This window comes from Cervus canadensis, chromosome 10 (genome assembly GCF_019320065.1).
Source record: "Cervus canadensis isolate Bull #8, Minnesota chromosome 10, ASM1932006v1, whole genome shotgun sequence".
Taxonomy (NCBI): Eukaryota; Metazoa; Chordata; class Mammalia; order Artiodactyla; family Cervidae; genus Cervus; species Cervus canadensis.
Window position 1 is genome coordinate 61853929 of NC_057395.1, and position 19201 is coordinate 61873129.

At 38.0% G+C, this 19201-nt stretch overlaps 2 protein-coding genes across 4 annotated transcripts in view; one reads left to right on the forward strand and one right to left on the reverse strand.

Annotated features, from left to right (window-relative positions):
* CBFA2T2 (CBFA2/RUNX1 partner transcriptional co-repressor 2) overlaps positions 1-19201 on the forward strand; it is a 141312-nt gene that overhangs the window by 23027 nt on the left and 99084 nt on the right. The window lies entirely within an intron of this gene.
* LOC122448035 (cytochrome c oxidase subunit 7C, mitochondrial-like) lies at positions 18536-18897 on the reverse strand. Its single transcript, XM_043478909.1, has one exon. It carries the CDS (start codon positions 18838-18840, stop codon positions 18649-18651), a length of 192 nt encoding a protein of 63 aa, XP_043334844.1. The 5' UTR covers positions 18841-18897; the 3' UTR covers positions 18536-18648.

Genomic DNA, 19201 nt, shown 5'->3' on the forward strand with positions numbered 1-19201 from the left:
CTTTCTAATTTCCAGTCAGATGAGCAGTCCACAAAACCATTCTGTCAGACCTTTGCTTTAAACAAGAGCAAAGACATTTATCTCTTCTGCTATCTTAAGTACCTTGGAACATATTTTTATGATCGACTGCAGCTTTCAGTATTGATTTGTTCAGTGTCAGTAGTGAGATGCCTTTAAAGTGATCACACCTTTCATCTCAGAGAACTTTAAAATGCTCTGTAAAAAAGGCAAATATATGATCAATTGCTTCTTGAGGTTGCCAAGAACCATTCAAATCCTTTTCCCTTTCTCAGAAAGTGCATGCTTGTCCATTTTGGAGCAGTTGGCTCTTGCAGATGCACCTGTTACCTGTAGTTGTAGGAGATGATGTCTCTCCATGTGTCTGGTAGTAGAAAAAGGAATTAATGAACCTGTAACTAAATAGAACAGTGCTGGAAGTGAAAATAGGTCCTTTCTGCTATTGATGACGTAGAGAAGGAAAGCTTCAGGTGGATCAAACTCTCCAGGCCTGTCATAGGAATCTTGCCATTTGTAGCTCATTAATACCATAAAGGTATTTTGGTGATTATTTTCACCAGTGTAAACTAATACATATGACAGATTATGCATTTTGCTTTTTATTTATTTATTTTAATTGAAATATAATTGATTTATAATGTGTTAGTTTCTTACGTAAAGTGATTCAGCTATATATATATTCTTTTTCATTATAATTTTTTACAAGATATTGAATATAGTTTCCTATGCTGACAGTAGGACCTTGTTGTTTATTTATTTTATATATAGTTGTTTGTATCTGCTGATCCCAAACTCCTGATTTATCTTACTGCCACCCCCAACCTCTTTAAGGCTTCCCATGTGAAGCTGATGGTAAAGAACTCAACTGCCAATGCAGGAGACATAAGAGATGGGGGTTCGATCCCTGGGTTGGGAAGATGCCCTAGAGGGAGGGCATAGCAACCCACTCCAGTATTCTTGCTTGGAGAATCCCATGGATAGAGGAGCCTGGCGGGCTACAGTCCATAGGGCTGCAAAGAGTTGGACACGACTGAAATGATTTAGCATTCACATGTGAGATCTGAGTCAATTTCCTAGTTTGTAAAAGAGGATATATATTTAACTTAAAAGGGAAGGATTAAAGGCAAAAGGTGGATATGATGCTTGTCATGGTTCAGTTCAGTTCAGTTCAGTCGCTCAGTTGTGTCTGACTCTTTGCGACCCCATGGACTGCAGCACACCAGGCCTCCCTGTCCATCACCAACTCCCGGAGTTTACTTAGACTCATGTCCATTGAGTTGGTGATGCCATCCAACCATCTCATCCTCTCTCGTCCCCTTCTCCTCCTGCCTTCAATCTTTCCCAGCCTCAGGGTCTTTTCAGATGAGTCAGTTCTTCGCTTCAGGTGGCCAAAGTATTGGAATTTCAGCTTCAGCATCAGCCCTTCCAATGAATCATGGTATCTGCCCCAAAATACACATATCAAGTAAATATAGGCTTATTAAAATAATAATTAAGGAGGAAAAAATAACTATATGCCACATACGCTTTGGTGTGCATCCCAGGCATCTGGGAAGCTTGTTAAATGCAGCTTCTGGGACTTCACCCCCCAGAAATTTAAATTCCAGAGTTTGGGGTCAGGTCAAGAATCTGCGTTTTTTCATCAAGCTTCCTAAGTAATTCTCTTTTAGGTGGTCTAAAGAGAGATCAAATTGCCAACATCTGCTGGATCATCGAAAAAGCAAGTGAGTTCCAGAAAAACATCTATTTCTGCTTTATTGACTATGCCAAACAAAGCCTTTGACTGTGTGGATCACAATAAACTGGAAAATTCTGAAAGAGATGGGAATACCAGACTACCTGACCTGCCTCTTGAGAAACCTGTATGCAGGTCAGGAAGCAACAGTTAGAACTGGACGTGGAACAACAGACTGGTTCCAAATAGGAAAAGGAATACGTCAAGGCTGTATATTGTCACCCTGCTTATTTAACTTATATGCAGAGTACATCATGAGAAACACTGGGCTGGAGGAAGCACAAGCTGGAATCAAGATTGCCAGGAGAAATATCAGTAACCTCAGATATGCAGATGACACCACCCTTATGGCAGAAAGTGAAGAAGAACTAAAGAGCCTCTTGATGAAAGTGAAAGAGGAGAGTGGAAAAAGTTGGCTTAAAGCTCAACATTCAGAAAACTAAGATCATGGCATCCAGTCCCATCACTTCATGGCAAATAGATGGGGAAACAGTGGAAACAGTGGCTGACTTTATTTTTCTGGACTCCCAAATCACTGCAGATGGTGATTGCAGCCATGAAATCACTTACTCCTCAGAAGGAAAGTTACTTTCATGAAAGTAACTTTCAAGAAAGTTACTTACTTACTTACAATCACTTACTCCATGAAGACACTTACTCCTCAGAAGGAAAGTTATAACCAACCTAGACAGCATATTAAAAAGCAGAGACATTACTTTGTCAACAAAGGTCTGTCTAGTCAAGGCTATGGTTTTTCCAGTGGTCATGTATGGATGTGAGAGTTGGACTATAAAGAAAGCTGATGGAGAAGGAAATGGCAACCCACTCCAGTATTCTTGCCTGGAAAAGTCCATGAACAGAGGAGCCTGGCGGGCTGCAGTCCATGGGGTTACATGACTGAGCATGTGTGCACGAGGGTGGAGGGAGATGGGTTGGTAGCAATAAAGTGGTAGAACTTAAAAAAAAAAAAAAAGAAAGAAAGCTGAGCACGGAAGAATTGATGCTTTTGAACTATGGTGTTGGAGAAGACTCGAGAGTCCCTTGGACTGCAAGGAGATCCAACCAGTCCATCCTAAAGGAGATCAGTCCTGGGTGTTCATTGGAAGGACTGATGTTGAAGCTAAAACTCCAGTATTTTGGCCACCTGATGCGAAGAGCTGACTCATTTGAAAAGACCCTGATGCTGGGAAAGATTGAGGGCAGGAGGAGAAGGGGACGACAGAGGATGAGATGGTTGGATGGCATCACTGACTCGATGGAGATGGGTTTGGGTGAACTGCGGGAGTTGGTGATGGACAGGGAGGCCTGGCATGCTGTGTGCGGTTCATGGGGTCGCAAAGAGTCGGACACGACTGAGCGACTTATTAGAGTATCTAAACCTGATAAAGACCATCCAAATCTAAATGGAGAAAGCATTAGGGGGAGGAAAAATTATTTTGATATAGGACATTGTGGTAAAGTTAAAGTGAAAGTCACTTAGCTGTGTCCGACTCTTTCCGACCCCATGGACTATACAGTTACTATACAGTTACAGTCTGTGGGATCACAGAGTCAGACATGACTGAGTGACAGAACATATACACACCTAAGTTAATTTAAAGTCCCATGAGGAGAATAAAAAAAATCTCAATTGTAAAGTTTCTTAAGTGTAAAACTAGGAAGAAATTCTCATATTTCACATGTTTATTTGGAGTTATCTCTTAATTGAGTGCATTTACTAGTATTGATACTGCCATTCTTTGTTTATCTATTTTATTTATTTATTTTTTTCATTTATTTTTATTAGTTGGAAGCTAATTACTTTACAATATTGTAGTGGTTTTTGCCATACATTGACATGAATCAGCCATGGATTTACATGTGTTGATACTGCCATTCATAATATAATCCACTGACTGCTGGGAGATAATGAGCTCATTTTACTGGGATTATCTTCCTCTTAAATGCTCTGAATTAAGTAGTTTGGGAAGTGGTTAATGTAACCAAATTTTTGATCTAGGATCTCACACTTTATAACAGTTCTTTAGCATTATTACTGTAACTTCTTTGACATTGTTGTGTTTGTGTTTTGGATATGAAAAATATATTTTAATATCCTATAGTTAAGAATGACGTTCGTCTTTAATTTTGGCAATAAGATGAACATGCTGACCTGGGCTTGCCTGATTGGTAACTAGGGTTGTTCTAGCAAGCTGCCTGGAACGGGTGTGCAGAACCAGGTGTTTCACTTTAACTGCAGCTGTGCCGTCCGTGGGAGCAGGTGGGCAGATTCTGTGTCATCAGGAAAACACAGCTGGTGAGACTTGTGAGAAGAGGTAATTGACTGCTTTTCCTCAGCTATAGCCCTCTCCAGTCACATACATTTAAGCACAACTTTTACCTGTGCACAGGTGTTGCCTTTGGTCAGGAAGACAGCAACAACCAAAGTGAACAAAAAAGTGTACATTTGGCTGCTTGCATATTTTGGGGATTGGCACTGAGAAAGATAATGTAAGGTTTTACTTTTTTAGTGTTTATTTTTACTTACTTGAGGATATTTCCAGTTCATCATATTAACTTCTCTGAGAGTTCCTTGTAAGGATAGTTAAATATAGTAATGTCTATATATAGTTTATGCAGGCTCCTTTCTCTGGGGAACTGGGAAGTAAGCAAAATAAAGCAAAATGTCATAGATCTCAAGCACTGAAGACTGGAAAGGAAATAAAAAACTCTATAGAGTCATAGATTCTTAGAATAGACATACAAGGCATTATTTTTGTTTCACAGATAACAGAACTATGACTTAGAGAAAATAATTCCTCAGTACCAGAGCCTGATTCCTTGGAGAACTGGATTAAAATTCAAAGTAACTTGTAATTCTGAAAAAGTGGATCAAATCCAGTGGTATTTTACAAAGAAATAGCAAAGTGAATGAACCAACTGAATATAGGGAGCAACTAGTTATATACATAATTTCAGTTCATGTGAGTCTAAAAATGAGCCTGTATTGGTGTTGTTTCAGGAAGAATCATGCCACTGGGTTGCATGAAGGGAGCTAGGAGTTTGCTCCTTCCTACCTAAGGTTTAACTTAATACTTATGTACCTCAGTTTAAGAGATCTATGTGAACAGTATTTGAGAGATTCAAAGAAGATCCCTAAATGTGATTAAGAAAAAGAAACTCCAATTGATGAAGAGCATGCATGGTGGATTGATAGGCCTTTTGGAAAAGCTGGCTGTTTGTATGCCGCTTCACTTTAGACAAGAGTGGTCAGGCAACATCAACTTTACCTTAGCCATGAGAAAAGTAAATACACATTGTCTGTGCTGAGGCTAGCAGCATCATTGTCACCTGGGAGCTTTTTAAAAATGTAGAATCTCAGGTTGTGTCACAGATCTAGTGAATTTGCATTTTAATAAGATTTCCTCAAGTGATTCGTATATACTTAAATATTTGAGATGTACTGGGTTAAACCAGTGTGGAATCTAGGTAGACAAGGTGACTTTTAGATGACTTTTTAAAAATGTTCTTTTGTTCTCCTTTTCATAATACTGTGACTTGCTGGAATTCAGAATCAGGGTTTGAACAGAGAAGTGAGTTACTCACTATTGCTTATGTTAACCGTCTACATGGATTGGCTTTGGAATATCTAAGGTTTTCAGACTGAGTTCTTGAGTAATCAGTAACAACATTTGTTGTTGTTTCTTTTGGAACTTGTTTTAGATGGATGTGCTACAAACATGCAAATGTTCTCATTTTCAAATAAAAAACTTTTGTTGCAAACTCATTTTTAGGTTTTTTTTCCCCTCATCCACAGGCAATGGCCAAAAAAAAAGAAAAGAGAACAAACAAAAATACCCCAAGGCTCTATCTTAATAGGGAAGAAGTTTGTGCTTAGAGAATGGCCAGTTTTAGGCTTGCTTTGCTAGAAGTGAACTGGTTAAGTTATACCCAAGTAACTATATGATAAGGCACAATTTTTCTTTTGGTATTAATTTGAAAAACAGGTCATAAGCATATTGCTATGCATAAGTCAGAAAATAATGTAGGAAATAGTGTTTTTTCATTAACAGCTTTATAATACATATAATTCACATACTGTTTTAAAGTGTACAATTTAATGAATTTTAGTATATATACAAGGTTGTGCAGCTATTGCCATTGCATGCCGGGACATTTGCATAATCCCGAAAAGAAACTCTATACCCATTAACAATCACTCTGCATTTTCCCCGTTTCCCATCCCTTAATCAATTTTCTGTCACTGGATTTGCCTGTGTGAACATTGCATATAAAGTGTTAGAAACATTCTTTGGCTTACATTATAACTCTTTTCTGAATTATTTGTCAATATTTAAAATTGGGAAAAATACAGTATTTTGTGACTTTGTCAGTTTTTTGTGACTGACTTCTTTCACTTGGCATGATGTTTTTTGTTTTTCCATGTTGTAGTGCATATTTGCATGTCATTCCTTTTTATGACTGAATAATCTTCATTGTATGATACACAGTCCTCATCAATCACAGATTCTGTATGTGTGAAACTGTATACTTACTAAAATGTTTGTATCCAAAAGTCAATATGAGGTGGCCGTTTTTGGACATAAACAGTGAAAATTTTTGAGTTGCCCAGCACTCGCATTCCCAGTTGAAGTTGAACATGCATGCTAACACTCTGCCTTCTTTCTTACTCTAGTTCTCATACTGCAAACAAGTTTTGTTTTTCTTTTTTTCAAACGAGTTCTTTTTGTGGTTTGTTTAATGCCACATTTTCCACATTTTTCTGCTGTTGGTAATTTTTCTGTTTAAAATGGCCCCCGAGTGTAGCACTGAAGTGCTGTCTAGTGTTCCTAAGGAAGAGAAGACTGTGATACTCCTTAAGGGAAATATATGTATGTTAAATAAGCTTTGTTCAGGCATGAGTTACATTGCTGTTGGGAATGAGTTCAATGTTAGTGAATCAACAATGTATTAAATCAGATGGCTTTAAATGGAAACACATAAAACAAGGCTATATATTGATCTATTGATGGAAATGTTTTGACCAGAGACTGGAAGGAACCTAACTGTGTTTATTTCCCCTAGGAGCAGTGGTTTGGTATTTACTCATTCAATGTTTGCAGTAGCTTTACAGAACACAACTACTGTGAATAATGAGTATATGCTGTGCCTCATTTTTACTTAAATGTTTATCAGTTGATGGAATTTGGCTTGTTTCAACTTTCTGGCTAATAAGAATTGAGTTGCTATAAACATTTGAATATGAGTTTTTATATGGACACACATTCTCTGTTCTTTTGGGTATATACCTAGGAGTGAAGTTACTGGGTTATATGGTAATTCTGTGTTTAACTTTTTAAGGAACTGCCAGGTCCCTTTGGAAGAGTAGCCAACTATTTTACATTCCCTTTAGCAGTATATTTGGATTCCAATTTCTCCACATCCTCCCCAATACTTGTTATTATCTGTCTTTTTCTTTATTATAGCCATCTAGTGGGTTGGAAGTGGTGTCACATTGTCATTTTGACTTGCATTTCCCTAATGGCTAACAATGTTGAGCATCCTTTCATGTGTTTATTGTCCATTCATATATCTTCTTTGATGAAATTTCTAGTCTTTGCCCCAAAGATAGCTTTTTTGAGGTGGGGGGCGGAATATCCAGGATTCTTGCCTGGAGAATTCTATGGACAGAGAAGCCTGTCGGGCTACAGTTCATGGGGTCGTAAAGAGTCGGACACGACTAACACACACACAAAATATATTTATATATTTGGTTATGCCGACACAGCTTGCAGGATCTCAGTTCCCCAACCAGGGGTCAGACCCAGGCCGTGGCAGTGACAGTGCTGGATCCTAACCACTAGGCTATCTGGGACTCCCAAAGATAGATTTTTAATGAAATCAAAACATCTCTTTGATGAATAAATTTATTTTACATCAAAACTGAAAGTTCTAAATTGTCAACAACCCAAATTCAGAGTTATACATTAGCTTCTTGCAGGATACTGATAGATTATTGATTAAAAATTTCAAATTGATTGTAATATAGGAAGTATACCTCTTAAAGCCCTATTTCCATGTGAAAGAAGACTGTTTTCAGTACGGTTTTGAGAGGAATGTAGCCCATTCTGCTTCTTTGTGGTTGGAAGACTTAGAAAGTTCTCCATTTTGCTCATCTAGCTTGCATTGCAGTATTTAGGGTTAGAGTTGGGCCCCAGAGCCATATACTCAAGTGAGTACAGGTGTGTATTTGAATAGTACACAACTCCACACTTGAATAAGGCAGATTTCCACACTTGCCATTATCTGAGTGTGTGATCACCCCAGCGTTTCCTAATTCTATAGGATCAGTTGGTAGTGAGCTGCTGTCTTGTTCACGTCTTCAGCTGTGTTATTATTATAAGACTTAGGGGCCTTGTTGAGCCACTACCTCTTTGTATGTATATCTGGTAAAGTTTGCTAAATCCAGGAGCCTTTGGAACTTGTTCTCCTTTATCTCCTACCTACAGTTATTATAGATCATTTACTTTGTATATGTTTTATAAGTGTGTGTTTATTGGTTATTTAAATTTTATTCTTGAGTTGGGATATTTGTGATTTGTCCAGATTTTAAAAAGCAAACAAAATATATTTAGCATAGTTTTCATGAAAGACAGAGAGCTAGGAGTTCTTCAGAAGACAAGTTTTTCAGGTCTTAAGAAACTTGATACCTTGTGAGAGGTATATGGCCTGTGCACTTAAGTAAATAAGTGAGACAGGTTCAGATGAGGACACATGAATGGAATAAAAGAGATAATCAGTAAAAGTTGCATGTGGAAGATGTCATCTGAATCAGGTCTTGCAGGATAGCTTTCAAAGAGCAGATCACGAGTGGAATCCAGGCTTTTTGATTGGCTTGATTTATTCAGTTGGCTGCTTTTCCTTCTGCTTTGAATCAGAGGATTCCCAGATGAGGCCTTTATCAACCTTTGACGCAAGTGTAAGTTTTATTTTTGCCCCCAATACTTGTGTGTAGAATTAGGACTTTATAACTTACAAGTTGCTTCTTAAGTGGTTCTTAACACCTTTTTGCCAGAATTTTGTATATAACTAAGTTCAGTCTTCCTTAACATGTCCACTCTTGAGGAATTTGCTCAAGAATCAAACTTAGTTAGCCTGTTCCATCCAATACCAAGGTATTATCCATATCTAGGATCATGCCGCCACCAGTTGACTAGTGTGAGGAAGTGTTTTAATTTTTCTCCCCCCCGCCACTGACTTGCACTGCCCACGGCCTAGTTATTTTCACATTATGACATTTCTCTCACATTCATGTTCTTTTTAGTAATCTTCCATTCCTCTGGAAACTCTATAGTTTTATTACTGTAGGACATCTTCCCATCTCCCCTGTTTTCTTTGTTCTCGTTGTGAGTTAAGAAAAAGTAAAAGAAAAAAACTAGGCATAAGATTACTCCCACTAAAAAAAAAACAAAACAAAAAAAAAAAACAAAAACAAACAAACAAAAAAAAGATTACTCCCACTATCTTTGTGTCAAGAAAGAAGAAAGCAGTCATATTAAGGGAGAATGCTAGCAAAGGCTCAGAGGTGGGAAAGCACAAGATATGCATACAGAATGACAGAAGCTCTAATTTAGGCCAACATGTATCTCATATACTACATATATTGTTACTGTATAGCCTCCTGATCTTGTGTCTGGGGATTTTGAAATGAATTTTTGTTGGATTATTGCCCCACTAGGAAAAAAATTTCAGTCTGTTGCAGTTCCACATTTGAACTGCTTCATTCTGGATTCCTCATCCTTGGACCTTTCTAATAATTTCTGTGGTCACACTGGATCTGATCTGTTCCTGTGCTAAGTGAAAGCACACAAACTGTGTAGGCATAAATGAGAGGCATATGGGAGTGGTGTAAAAGGAACCCTAGAAGTCTTCATATGCCTGGGTGGGCAGGCTAAACTAATAGCTCCCAGCAGTTCTTCTGAATCAGACATTGTGGAGCCAAGAGTCTAGCATTTGGAATTCCACTGCCTGTGCAAAGGGTCTGTCTTTTATCCTCCAAACCAACATTTGTTAAATGGCTAATGACCCAGTGGACCTGTTGACAACAGAGGAAGGAGGCTGGCAAAGATCACATTTAAAGGAAAAAAGAAAGGAAAGTTCAAAGGTAAGAAAGTAAGAACAAAAAAGCATTTGATCCTATCTTCAGCTACTCTTTATTATTATTTTTTAACAATTTATTGTGCATAATTTTGAACATACATAGAGTGACAGAATAGTGTAATGAACCTCCATGTACATTTCCCCTCAGCCCCAGTAAGCTGCAATTACCACACTTAATGAAGGGAAACCAGAAAGAACTCTGCTGAGCCTTGGGTTTGGTTTTCAGGCCTTTTTAGGTCTTGTCACCTTTAGCCTTAAACCATCAAACTCCTCTTTTCTCTGTTTTAGCACCTACTCTGTATAGAACACTGAGGAGTAGGGCAGTACTTAATCTCTAACAGCTCAAGGAACTAAATACTGTTGTTTAAGTAGAGTTATGAGGGCAGAAAAGTGTAATTAATTCTGTCAAGGGAGGACACTGGGGAGAGGGCTTAGAAAGGCTTTATTGAGAAGGTGGCATTTTGAATTTACTGTAGAAGGTTGGGGCATGGGAGTGTGGACTGGATTCCTGATCCAGATAGCAGTGTAAGCAGTCTATTAGTTCTTTTCACTGGACTGTTTAGAACGTGACATTTTTGTTACATTTCTAACACAAGATATATTTTAGATGAGGTTTTCCTCCTGCTTTAAGCAATTTAGAAATATAAGTCAGTTACAGATATTTTTTGTTAAACTGTCTGTCTCCTTGAATGCATATTAAGATGAATTATTTAAGGTATGTTAGATTCTTTTGAGAAATAGCATTCAAAGCAAGCTGAGCCAAGTTGATTGTCTGGACAGGACTTGTGAGAGGATGTGGGCTTTGTCGGGATCTCTTGTTTCAGTTGTATTTATCAGTGAAATAAGCCAGGAGAGCAGTCTGACTTTTGCATTTTGAAAAAGCTGACAGGCCAAGGGGAATGCACCGTAAATAGCGTGTTATAGATTAATGAGGTATTGAGCTAGCCCAGCAGCTTCTTCTGCCTTGTACTCTGTCTTCTGTTGTTTCTCAAGGAATGATTCCGCTTTGTGTTTCATGTCCATGTTTCTCTCTGCCTGTAGAAGATGTTTGGCTTGCTTCACTGCCTTCTCACATCCAGCTGTCTCTGACTGCATGGACTCCTCAGGGGTCTGCTCCCTCCCTCCTGAACAAACAGTGCTTCTTCCTGACTCTTCTTAAAGCTTTTTATCGCTTTTTTCCTTCAGTTCAGTCCAGTCACTCAGTCGTGTCCAGCTCTTTGCGACCCCATGGGCTTTTTTTCTTACATTTACCTTGTTTTGTTCTTTTACTTTTTAAGAAGTGGAGGTATAATGGACATACAATCAGCTATACATGTTTAAAGTGTACAGTTTGAGTTTTCTTATGGTTATACCTGTGAAACCATCACCACAGTCAAGATAGTGAACATATCAATCACTGTCAGAAGTTTTCTTGTGCCTCTCTGTAGAAGAGTACCTCCTCCTCCAAGCAAATCTGCTTATAGATTTTGCATTTTCTAGAATTTTACATATATATTTATATTTTATATAAGTGAAATAATACTGAGTTTATTCTCTCTCTCCCTCCTTTTCCTTTCTTTCTTCCTTGTCTGGCTTCATTCATTCAGCATAGCTATCTTAATATATTGTATGTATCAGTAGTTTATTTCTTTTTATTGTTGTAGTATTCACCTGTATGGATATATCATTTGTTTATTTATTCACCTCTTAATAGATGCTTGAATTGTTTCCAGTAAGGCTACCTTTATAAATACATAGGAGTGGCATGGCTGGATCATATGATAGTTGTATAACTATTCAAGAAATTGCCAAACTGTTTTTTCAAAATATTTTCATGTACGTTTACCATCCATATTTTTTCCATGGTGAAATGTCTGTTTAAATCTTTTACCCATTTTAACAAATTGAGTTGTTTATTTTCTTATTGAGTTTTGAGAGTTCTTATTTATGCTGGGTGTAAATCCTTTATCAGATATATGGTTTGCAGACACTTTCTCCCAGTCTGTAGCTTGTCTTTTTGGTAGTGGTATTTAGTTGCTAAGTAGTGTTCAACTCTTTGCAACCCCATAGACTGTAGCCCTCCAGGCTTCTCTGTCCATGGGATTTCCCAGGGAAGATGACTGGAGAGGGTTGCCATTCCCTTCCCTAAATTTCTGGGGATCTTCCCGACCCAGGGATTGAACCCAAGTCTGTGCTTTGGCACGCCAATTCTTTACCACTGAGCCATCAGGGAAGCCCTTTGTTTGCTTAGTGATTTTTTTTTTTTTAAGAGTAGAAGCTTAGAAATTTTTTGAAGTGCAGTTTGTCTGTTTTTTCTTTTATGGACTGGGCAGTGCTTTTGTTGTCATATTTAAGAAATATTTGCCTAACCCAAGATTGCAAAGATTTTCTTTTTACGCTTTCTCCTAGCAGTTGTGTAGTTTTGGTTTTACATTTGGGTCTGTTTACATATGGTGTGAGGTATACATCAAAGTTCAGTTTTTTGCAGTGAATGTGTAGTTTCAGTGGCAGTTTTGTGAAAAGGCTGAACTTGCTCTGCGGGATTGCCCTTACACTTTTGTCAAAAATTAGTTGTCCAGGGACTTCCCTGGTGGTCCAGTGGCTAAGACTCCATGCTCCCAGTGTCAGTTGTCCATGTATGTGTGGGTCTATTTATGGACTCTAGTCTATTTATTTATTTACGGCTGCCCTGAGTCTTTGTTGCTGTGCATGGGCTTCTTCTAGTTACAGAGTGCAGGGACTTCTCATTGTGGTGGCTTCTCTTGTTGCAGAGCACAAGGCTATAGGGCATGTGGGCTTCAGTAGTTGAAGCTCACCGACTCTAGAGTGGTTGTGGTCCAGGGGTTTAGTTGCTCTGCAGCGTGTGGAATCTTACTGGACCAGGGATGGAACCCATGTCCCCCTGCTGTGTAGGCAAATTCTTAACCACTGGATCCTCCAAGGAAGTCCTCTGTTCTGTTCTATTGATACGCTTGTCTTTATGCCTCTTCCACGGAATTTGATTTACCATAATTTAAAATCAGGTAGTGTTAGCCCTCCAACTGAATTTTTCTTTTTCAAAATTGTTTTGGCTGTTCTAGGTCCTTTGCATTTCCAAATAAGTTTTAGGACCAATATGTCAGTTTCTACCAAAAAAGAAAAGCATTCTGGGATTTTGCTTGGGACGACATTGAATTGGGTGGGGAGGGAGGAGAATTGACATCTTAACAATATTGAATCTTCTCATCTGTGAACATAGGATTTAGGTTCTTTTATTTAGGTCTTTGTTAATTTTTCTTAGCAGTGTTTTGAAAGTTTGAAGTATAGGTCTTACACATCTTTGTCATTTATTATTTTACAATTTTTGAGACTATTTTTTTAATATCCACTTTTGATTCCTCATTGCTACTATGCAGAAATAATTGATTTTTGTATATTGATCTTACATCCTACAACTTAAATAAATTCACTTACTATAATAGCTTTTTTGTTGATTTCATTGGCTTGTCTATACCATCTGCAGCTAAAGAGTTTTATTTTTCTCTAAGTATCATTTATATTACTTATTACCAATATTTTCTGTTGTCACTGTCTCAGAGTCTGTTGTAAGCTCTCTTGTTACCCTTTTCTTTCTAGCCATTATCATACATCTTTTTTTTTTTAATCACTTCATAGTAGGTTGCTCTAATACCAGAAACTGATCTCTCAACATCTATCTTGCTTTTGGCTATGAAAACATCCTCAGGAAACACTGGTTTCATTCTGTTCAAGGCCATATGTATCACTTACATGAAGTCCTAAAACTTATCTCTCCGCATTGAAATAATTCCCTTACTGATAATAATTGACATCTGTGTTCACCAGTCTGACTGATTCTAGTCCATTTCCCACCTAAAATAGTAGATGAGGGGAGTGAGCATCAGAGTTGAGATTGAGAGGTTTGGTTTGAATCCTTGCGTTGCCGCTTACTATCCGTGTAATCTTGGGCATGTTTCCTTGTATACTGTGTGCTCATCTTGGAAGAGAATTAACACAAGAAGGCCCTAACAGTGTGTTATGAGGACTGAAAGAGCAGAGTAATCCTAACTGTGTGCCTGGAACACAGTGTGGGTAGTCCATAAATATTAAGGCTGGCGCTAATGTGAGCACAGGGCTTCCCTGGTGGCTCAGAGGTTAAAGCGTCTGCCTGCAATGCGGGAGACCTGGGTTCGATTCCTGGTTTGGGAAGATCCCCTGGAGAAGGAAATGGCAACCCACTCCAGTATTCTTGCCTGGAGAATCTCATGGACGGAGGAGCCTGGTGGGCTACAGTCCACGGGGTCGCAAAGAGTCGGACACACTGAGCGACTTCACTTTCACTTTCAGTGTGAGCACTGAGTGAATGGTTGCTTTACCGCTTGCTTTGTTGTCCTATTCTGTACTGTTGTTAATGCAGTTCTCCCATGTCAGGGTACCCCTATAGGTTTTCAGGTCCTTTGAATCCTTCTTCATTTTTCAGAGGCAGTTAAGTTTGCTTTACTCATTTCCCTCTGTTCTTTATATCCCTGTTAAGTTGACTTCTTCCTGAACTTAAGGACTGGGACTCTTTTTGAGCAACTTTGTATTCCTCAAAATGCCTTGCTCAGATGTATCATAGGTGCTAAAATAATTAGTTGATTATATGATTAATTCAAGAGCAGTGCAACAAAATACTTTGTAAAGTTTGTTGATTTGGAAGGCGGGTATGAGGTTCAAGTTTCAGGGGGAAATAAATTGAATTTTATATGATATATTAGAAATGGTAGAAATGCTTTTTTCTGATTAAAGGTAGCTTTCAAAGAATAGTAATTGACTTTTTTCTTTTTAATTTTGACTTTGTCCATCAAATAGGGTCATTCATTTAACAGAGTGGAAGTTTGGATAGCTAAACCATTTTTCTCTCTGTGCCTCTTTATAAATATTTTTAAAAATCACATTGATGAGCTGAAGTTAACTGTTTAGTACTTCTTCAAGGGTGGGGTGTGTGTGTGTTTGTGTATACAAATTAAAAATGATAATTGTTTAGTATGCATAGGGAAACTACCCTTATACACTATTTGAAAAATAGCTTAATACTTGAATATTTCATTAAGAAGTTCTGTGGTAAGATTATACTTATCAGAAAAAGATTTCTTGGGCTATTTAACATTTTAATTTTAAAATAAGGGGCTTCAAAACCAGGAGATATTATTTTTTCATGCTAAATATCCACAGTAGTCAGTCTAAGCCATTAGACCTTTCCTTAGTGCTTTGTGTGTTAATAAGTCTTGGTGTGCAGAGTACTTGTTGAAACTGGAATACGGCCGGCCAGTAACTCCTGATCATTAATTACTCTCCTTGTATCCTGGAGTTGTGCTCTAGGGGGTGCTATTCACATGGACTATAATGTAAAAAGAAACCCCTTAGCGTTGTGCACGTAGGAGGTATTATCTTAATGCCTTTGGCTCTATTAAGTGAATAAAGTGATTTGAACATTGCTGTGAGGTAGAGTTTAAGATGCACTGTGGGACACTGGAAAGAGTAATTTGCTGGCAGCCAGGAGATCTGGGCTCTGGACCTGGTCACCAACTGACACCTAGCCTTCCCTATGGTACCACAAAGAACTTTGATTAGGTATCTCTTTAGTGGCAAATATTTAGGATTTCGGTGATAGGTTGAACTCGGGAATGAGGTCCAGCACTGAGATTACTAAAGGTAGCAGAGACATGTGATTGTTGAGAAGTGATGAGAAGCAGTTTAGGGCAAAGTTAGGCTCATGATTTTGGTGTAGATTATGAATGGAAATCTATACATCTGCTCCATGTTCATTGACTGGAGATAGGTCATCATCATTCTTATATTGTACTGCAGGTACATGAAAGGAAAAAAGAGAAGCAGGGCTCAGTTACCTTAGGTTTAGGCCTTCCTAAGACTGATGATGAGTTTCTGCTCCTGCCGTTGCTCAAGCAGTGATTTGACTGGTAGACAGTATGGCCTGTACATTCTAGGGTAGGCTTATTCCCAGCCATTTTGATAGTCACTGCATGAAGCCCCTGGTTTTCCCTTTGCCTCAGTTTCCCCGCTCCGCTTAGTAGGGATGCATTTCTCCCTTCTCATCTGAACTCGAGACCCATCTTTCGTCTCCATGAAGCATTTCTTGTTTTTCGTTTAGTTGGAAACTTTTCTTGTCATTTTTGGTAATTTTTATTTTATATCTCAGATTATTATATTTGATGCTATATGTATATTTATTCCCTACTATCTTACAGGGATAAGATAGGGACTTGGTCTTAACTATTTTTGCGTCTCTTAGTGCCGTAATTTTCTCAAATTTTAGTATATAGAAGAATCATCTTGAGAACTTACTAAAGTTTGGACTGTTGACCTTTTCCCCATTCTGATTCATTGGATTTAATGTGGGCCTGGGGACATGCATTTAATAATAATAATAATAATGTGGGCCTGGGAACATGGATTTAATATGGGCCTGGGAACAGGCTCCTTGAAATAGTTTAGTTAGGCAGGTGGGTTAGGGTCCCATATGGTTTACAGCATCTTATCTAGCTCAGTACCCTGTCTTGTTCTTCAGAGCATATAATATGATCTGTTGATTGAGTAACTAAATCAGTGGTCAGTCAAAACCAATAATCTGCTCATTGGTATGTCTACTAGAAGTGATCTTAAAATTTGTCAAGATTTATTTTATTCCTGGCTACCTAATATTCTATAGATTTTTGTGAATTGTATGAACTCTTTGGACCCTCAGGTTAAAGTGCCCTTTGACTTATTTTTAAAAATTTCTTATTAGTCACTCAATTATCCTATGCAGAAAGCTAATTGTAGACATATATATACATTTGAGTTTTGTTTTTAATCTTTGTCTGCTAAAAATAAGCTGTCTATAGCATAGCTTTCTTACAGAAAGCAATATGTTCAGACTTTGTAGGAACTAACAGAAGTCTTTCTAATTCTTAACTTGCCCAATTAAATAATTAATTTCATGTCTTTATCTATACTTATTCTCTTCATGAGCTCATGGCTTTAAATGCTATGCTGACAATTCCCAGATTTATATCTTGAGCCCAGATCCCTTCCCAGAACTCTTGATTGGTTTGTCCACTTGTCTTCACGACATCTCTACTTGGATACCTTATAGCTATCTCAAACTAAAAAATGTCTATATCTGAACTTCTGACCTTCCTCCTCAAATCACATCTTCCTTCCATCTTCCCTGGCCTTTAATCAGAAACCTTGGAGTTATCCCTGACTTTTAGTGTATATATTAAAATACATTTAACATAAAATTTATCATCTTAACCATTTTTTAAAATTGGAGTATCAAAGAAGGCTGGGCACTGAAGAATTGATGCTTTCAAATTGTGGTGCTGGAGAAAACTCTTGAGAGTCCCTTGGACAGCAAGGAGATCAAACCAGTCAGTCCTAAAGGAAATCAGTCCCTATGTTCATTGGAAGGACTGCTGCTGAAGCTGATGCCCCAATACTTTGCCCACTTGATGTGAAGAGCTCACTCATTGGAAAAGACCCTGATGCTGGGAAAAGATTGAAGGCAAAAGGAGAAGGGGGTAATAGAGGATGATATGGTCATATAGCATCACCAACTCAATGGGTATGAATTTGAGCCAACTCCGGAAGATAGTAGATGACAGAGGAGCCTGGCATTCTGCAGTCCATGGGGTTGCAGACTTAGTGACTAAACAACAACATTAATAATTGCTTTACAATGATGTGTTAGTTTCTGCTGTTTAACAACATGAATCAGCTATAAGTATACATATATCCCCTCCCTCCCCCTCATCCCACTATCTTAAGCATTTTTAAGTTTGATGTGTTAAATACATCCACATTGTTGGGCTGCAGTCACCACCATTCAGCCACATAACACTTTTCATCTTGGAAGCTGAAATTCTGTACCTTTTAAGCAGTAACTTCCCATTCTTTCCATCCCCTAACTCCTGGCAACTACAATTATATTTTTTGTCTCTAATTTTAACTACTGTTAAGTACTCCATATAAGTGAAATGCATAGTATTTGTCTTTTTGTGAGTTCCTTATTTCTCTTAGCATGAAGTCCTTAAGGTTCTTCCATGTTGTAGCATATCACAGAATTTTCTTCCATTTAAAGGCTGAATGATATTCTATTGCATGGGTATACCACATTTTGCTTATCCATTCATTTGTCAATGGACATTTGGATTGCTTCTGTGTTTTTTAGCTATTGTGAATAATGCTATTATAAACATAGGATATACATATCTTTTTAAGACTCTGCCTTCAATTCTTTTGGGTATATACTCCAAAGTGGAATTAATTGTGGTATCAAATGATAATTCTCTTTAATTTTTTAGGAACCTTTACTGTTCTCCACAGTACCATTTTACTTCCCATCAACAGTATATCCTCTTTGGAGAAATGTCAGTTCAAGTCCTTTGCCCATTTTTCAATTGGGCCATTTGTTTTGTTGTTGTTCAGTGTTAGGAGTCCTATATATTAATCTGGGTATTAATCTCTTTATCACATATATAATTTGCATTCTCCCATGCTGTGGGTTGCCTTTTTACTCTGTGGATAGTGTATTATGTACAAAATTTTAAATTTTTTATGAAGTCACTTTGTTTTTTTATTTTGTTACCTAGCTTTTAAACAAAAACCGTTCAATTTCCTTTTTTCTTTTTATGCCATAAGTTTATTTACAAACATATCTAGGATGCTGAATTCAAGGGTTTGATCCTTTTAAGAGATTGCACCTCTTAATATGTTCCTCTTCTTATCTGTCTCGTGGATTACTTTTTAAGCACTTGGTGTCTTACTATAAAGAAAGGTGCAGCAAATCCAGACCCAAAGAACAAAGTCATCATAGCTAGTAACCTCCACTTGTTTTCCACTGAAAATGGTACATTCTTCCCTGGACTCTCTTCGTAGTGGCTCCGACGAACCACAGAGGTTGTGAACCTCTGGATGCTCTGTCCCAACATAGCGCTGTTGGAAGCGCTACAAAAGATCCAGAGACTGAAGGCGGAAGAAATAGCGGCTGCAAACTGTGTGCTGCTTCCTCACGACCTTGTTCCCCTCGACCCAATTTTCTGTAACTTTTATTTTCATTACCCACATTGACTCAGGAGATCATGTTTGATTCACCTTGAGAATATACGCAGAATTTAAACAACAACTTCAGTCCTTCCTTTGGACCATGTGTCTGGTCCAAACCACAAACACATCTGACTTGGCTTAGTAGAGTTGCATGCTAGTTGTTTTCCCTACTTCCATTCTTGCCCCTCAATGTGTTTTGAACATGGCAGCCAGAGTGATTCAATTTAGTCAAGTCTCATAAATTCT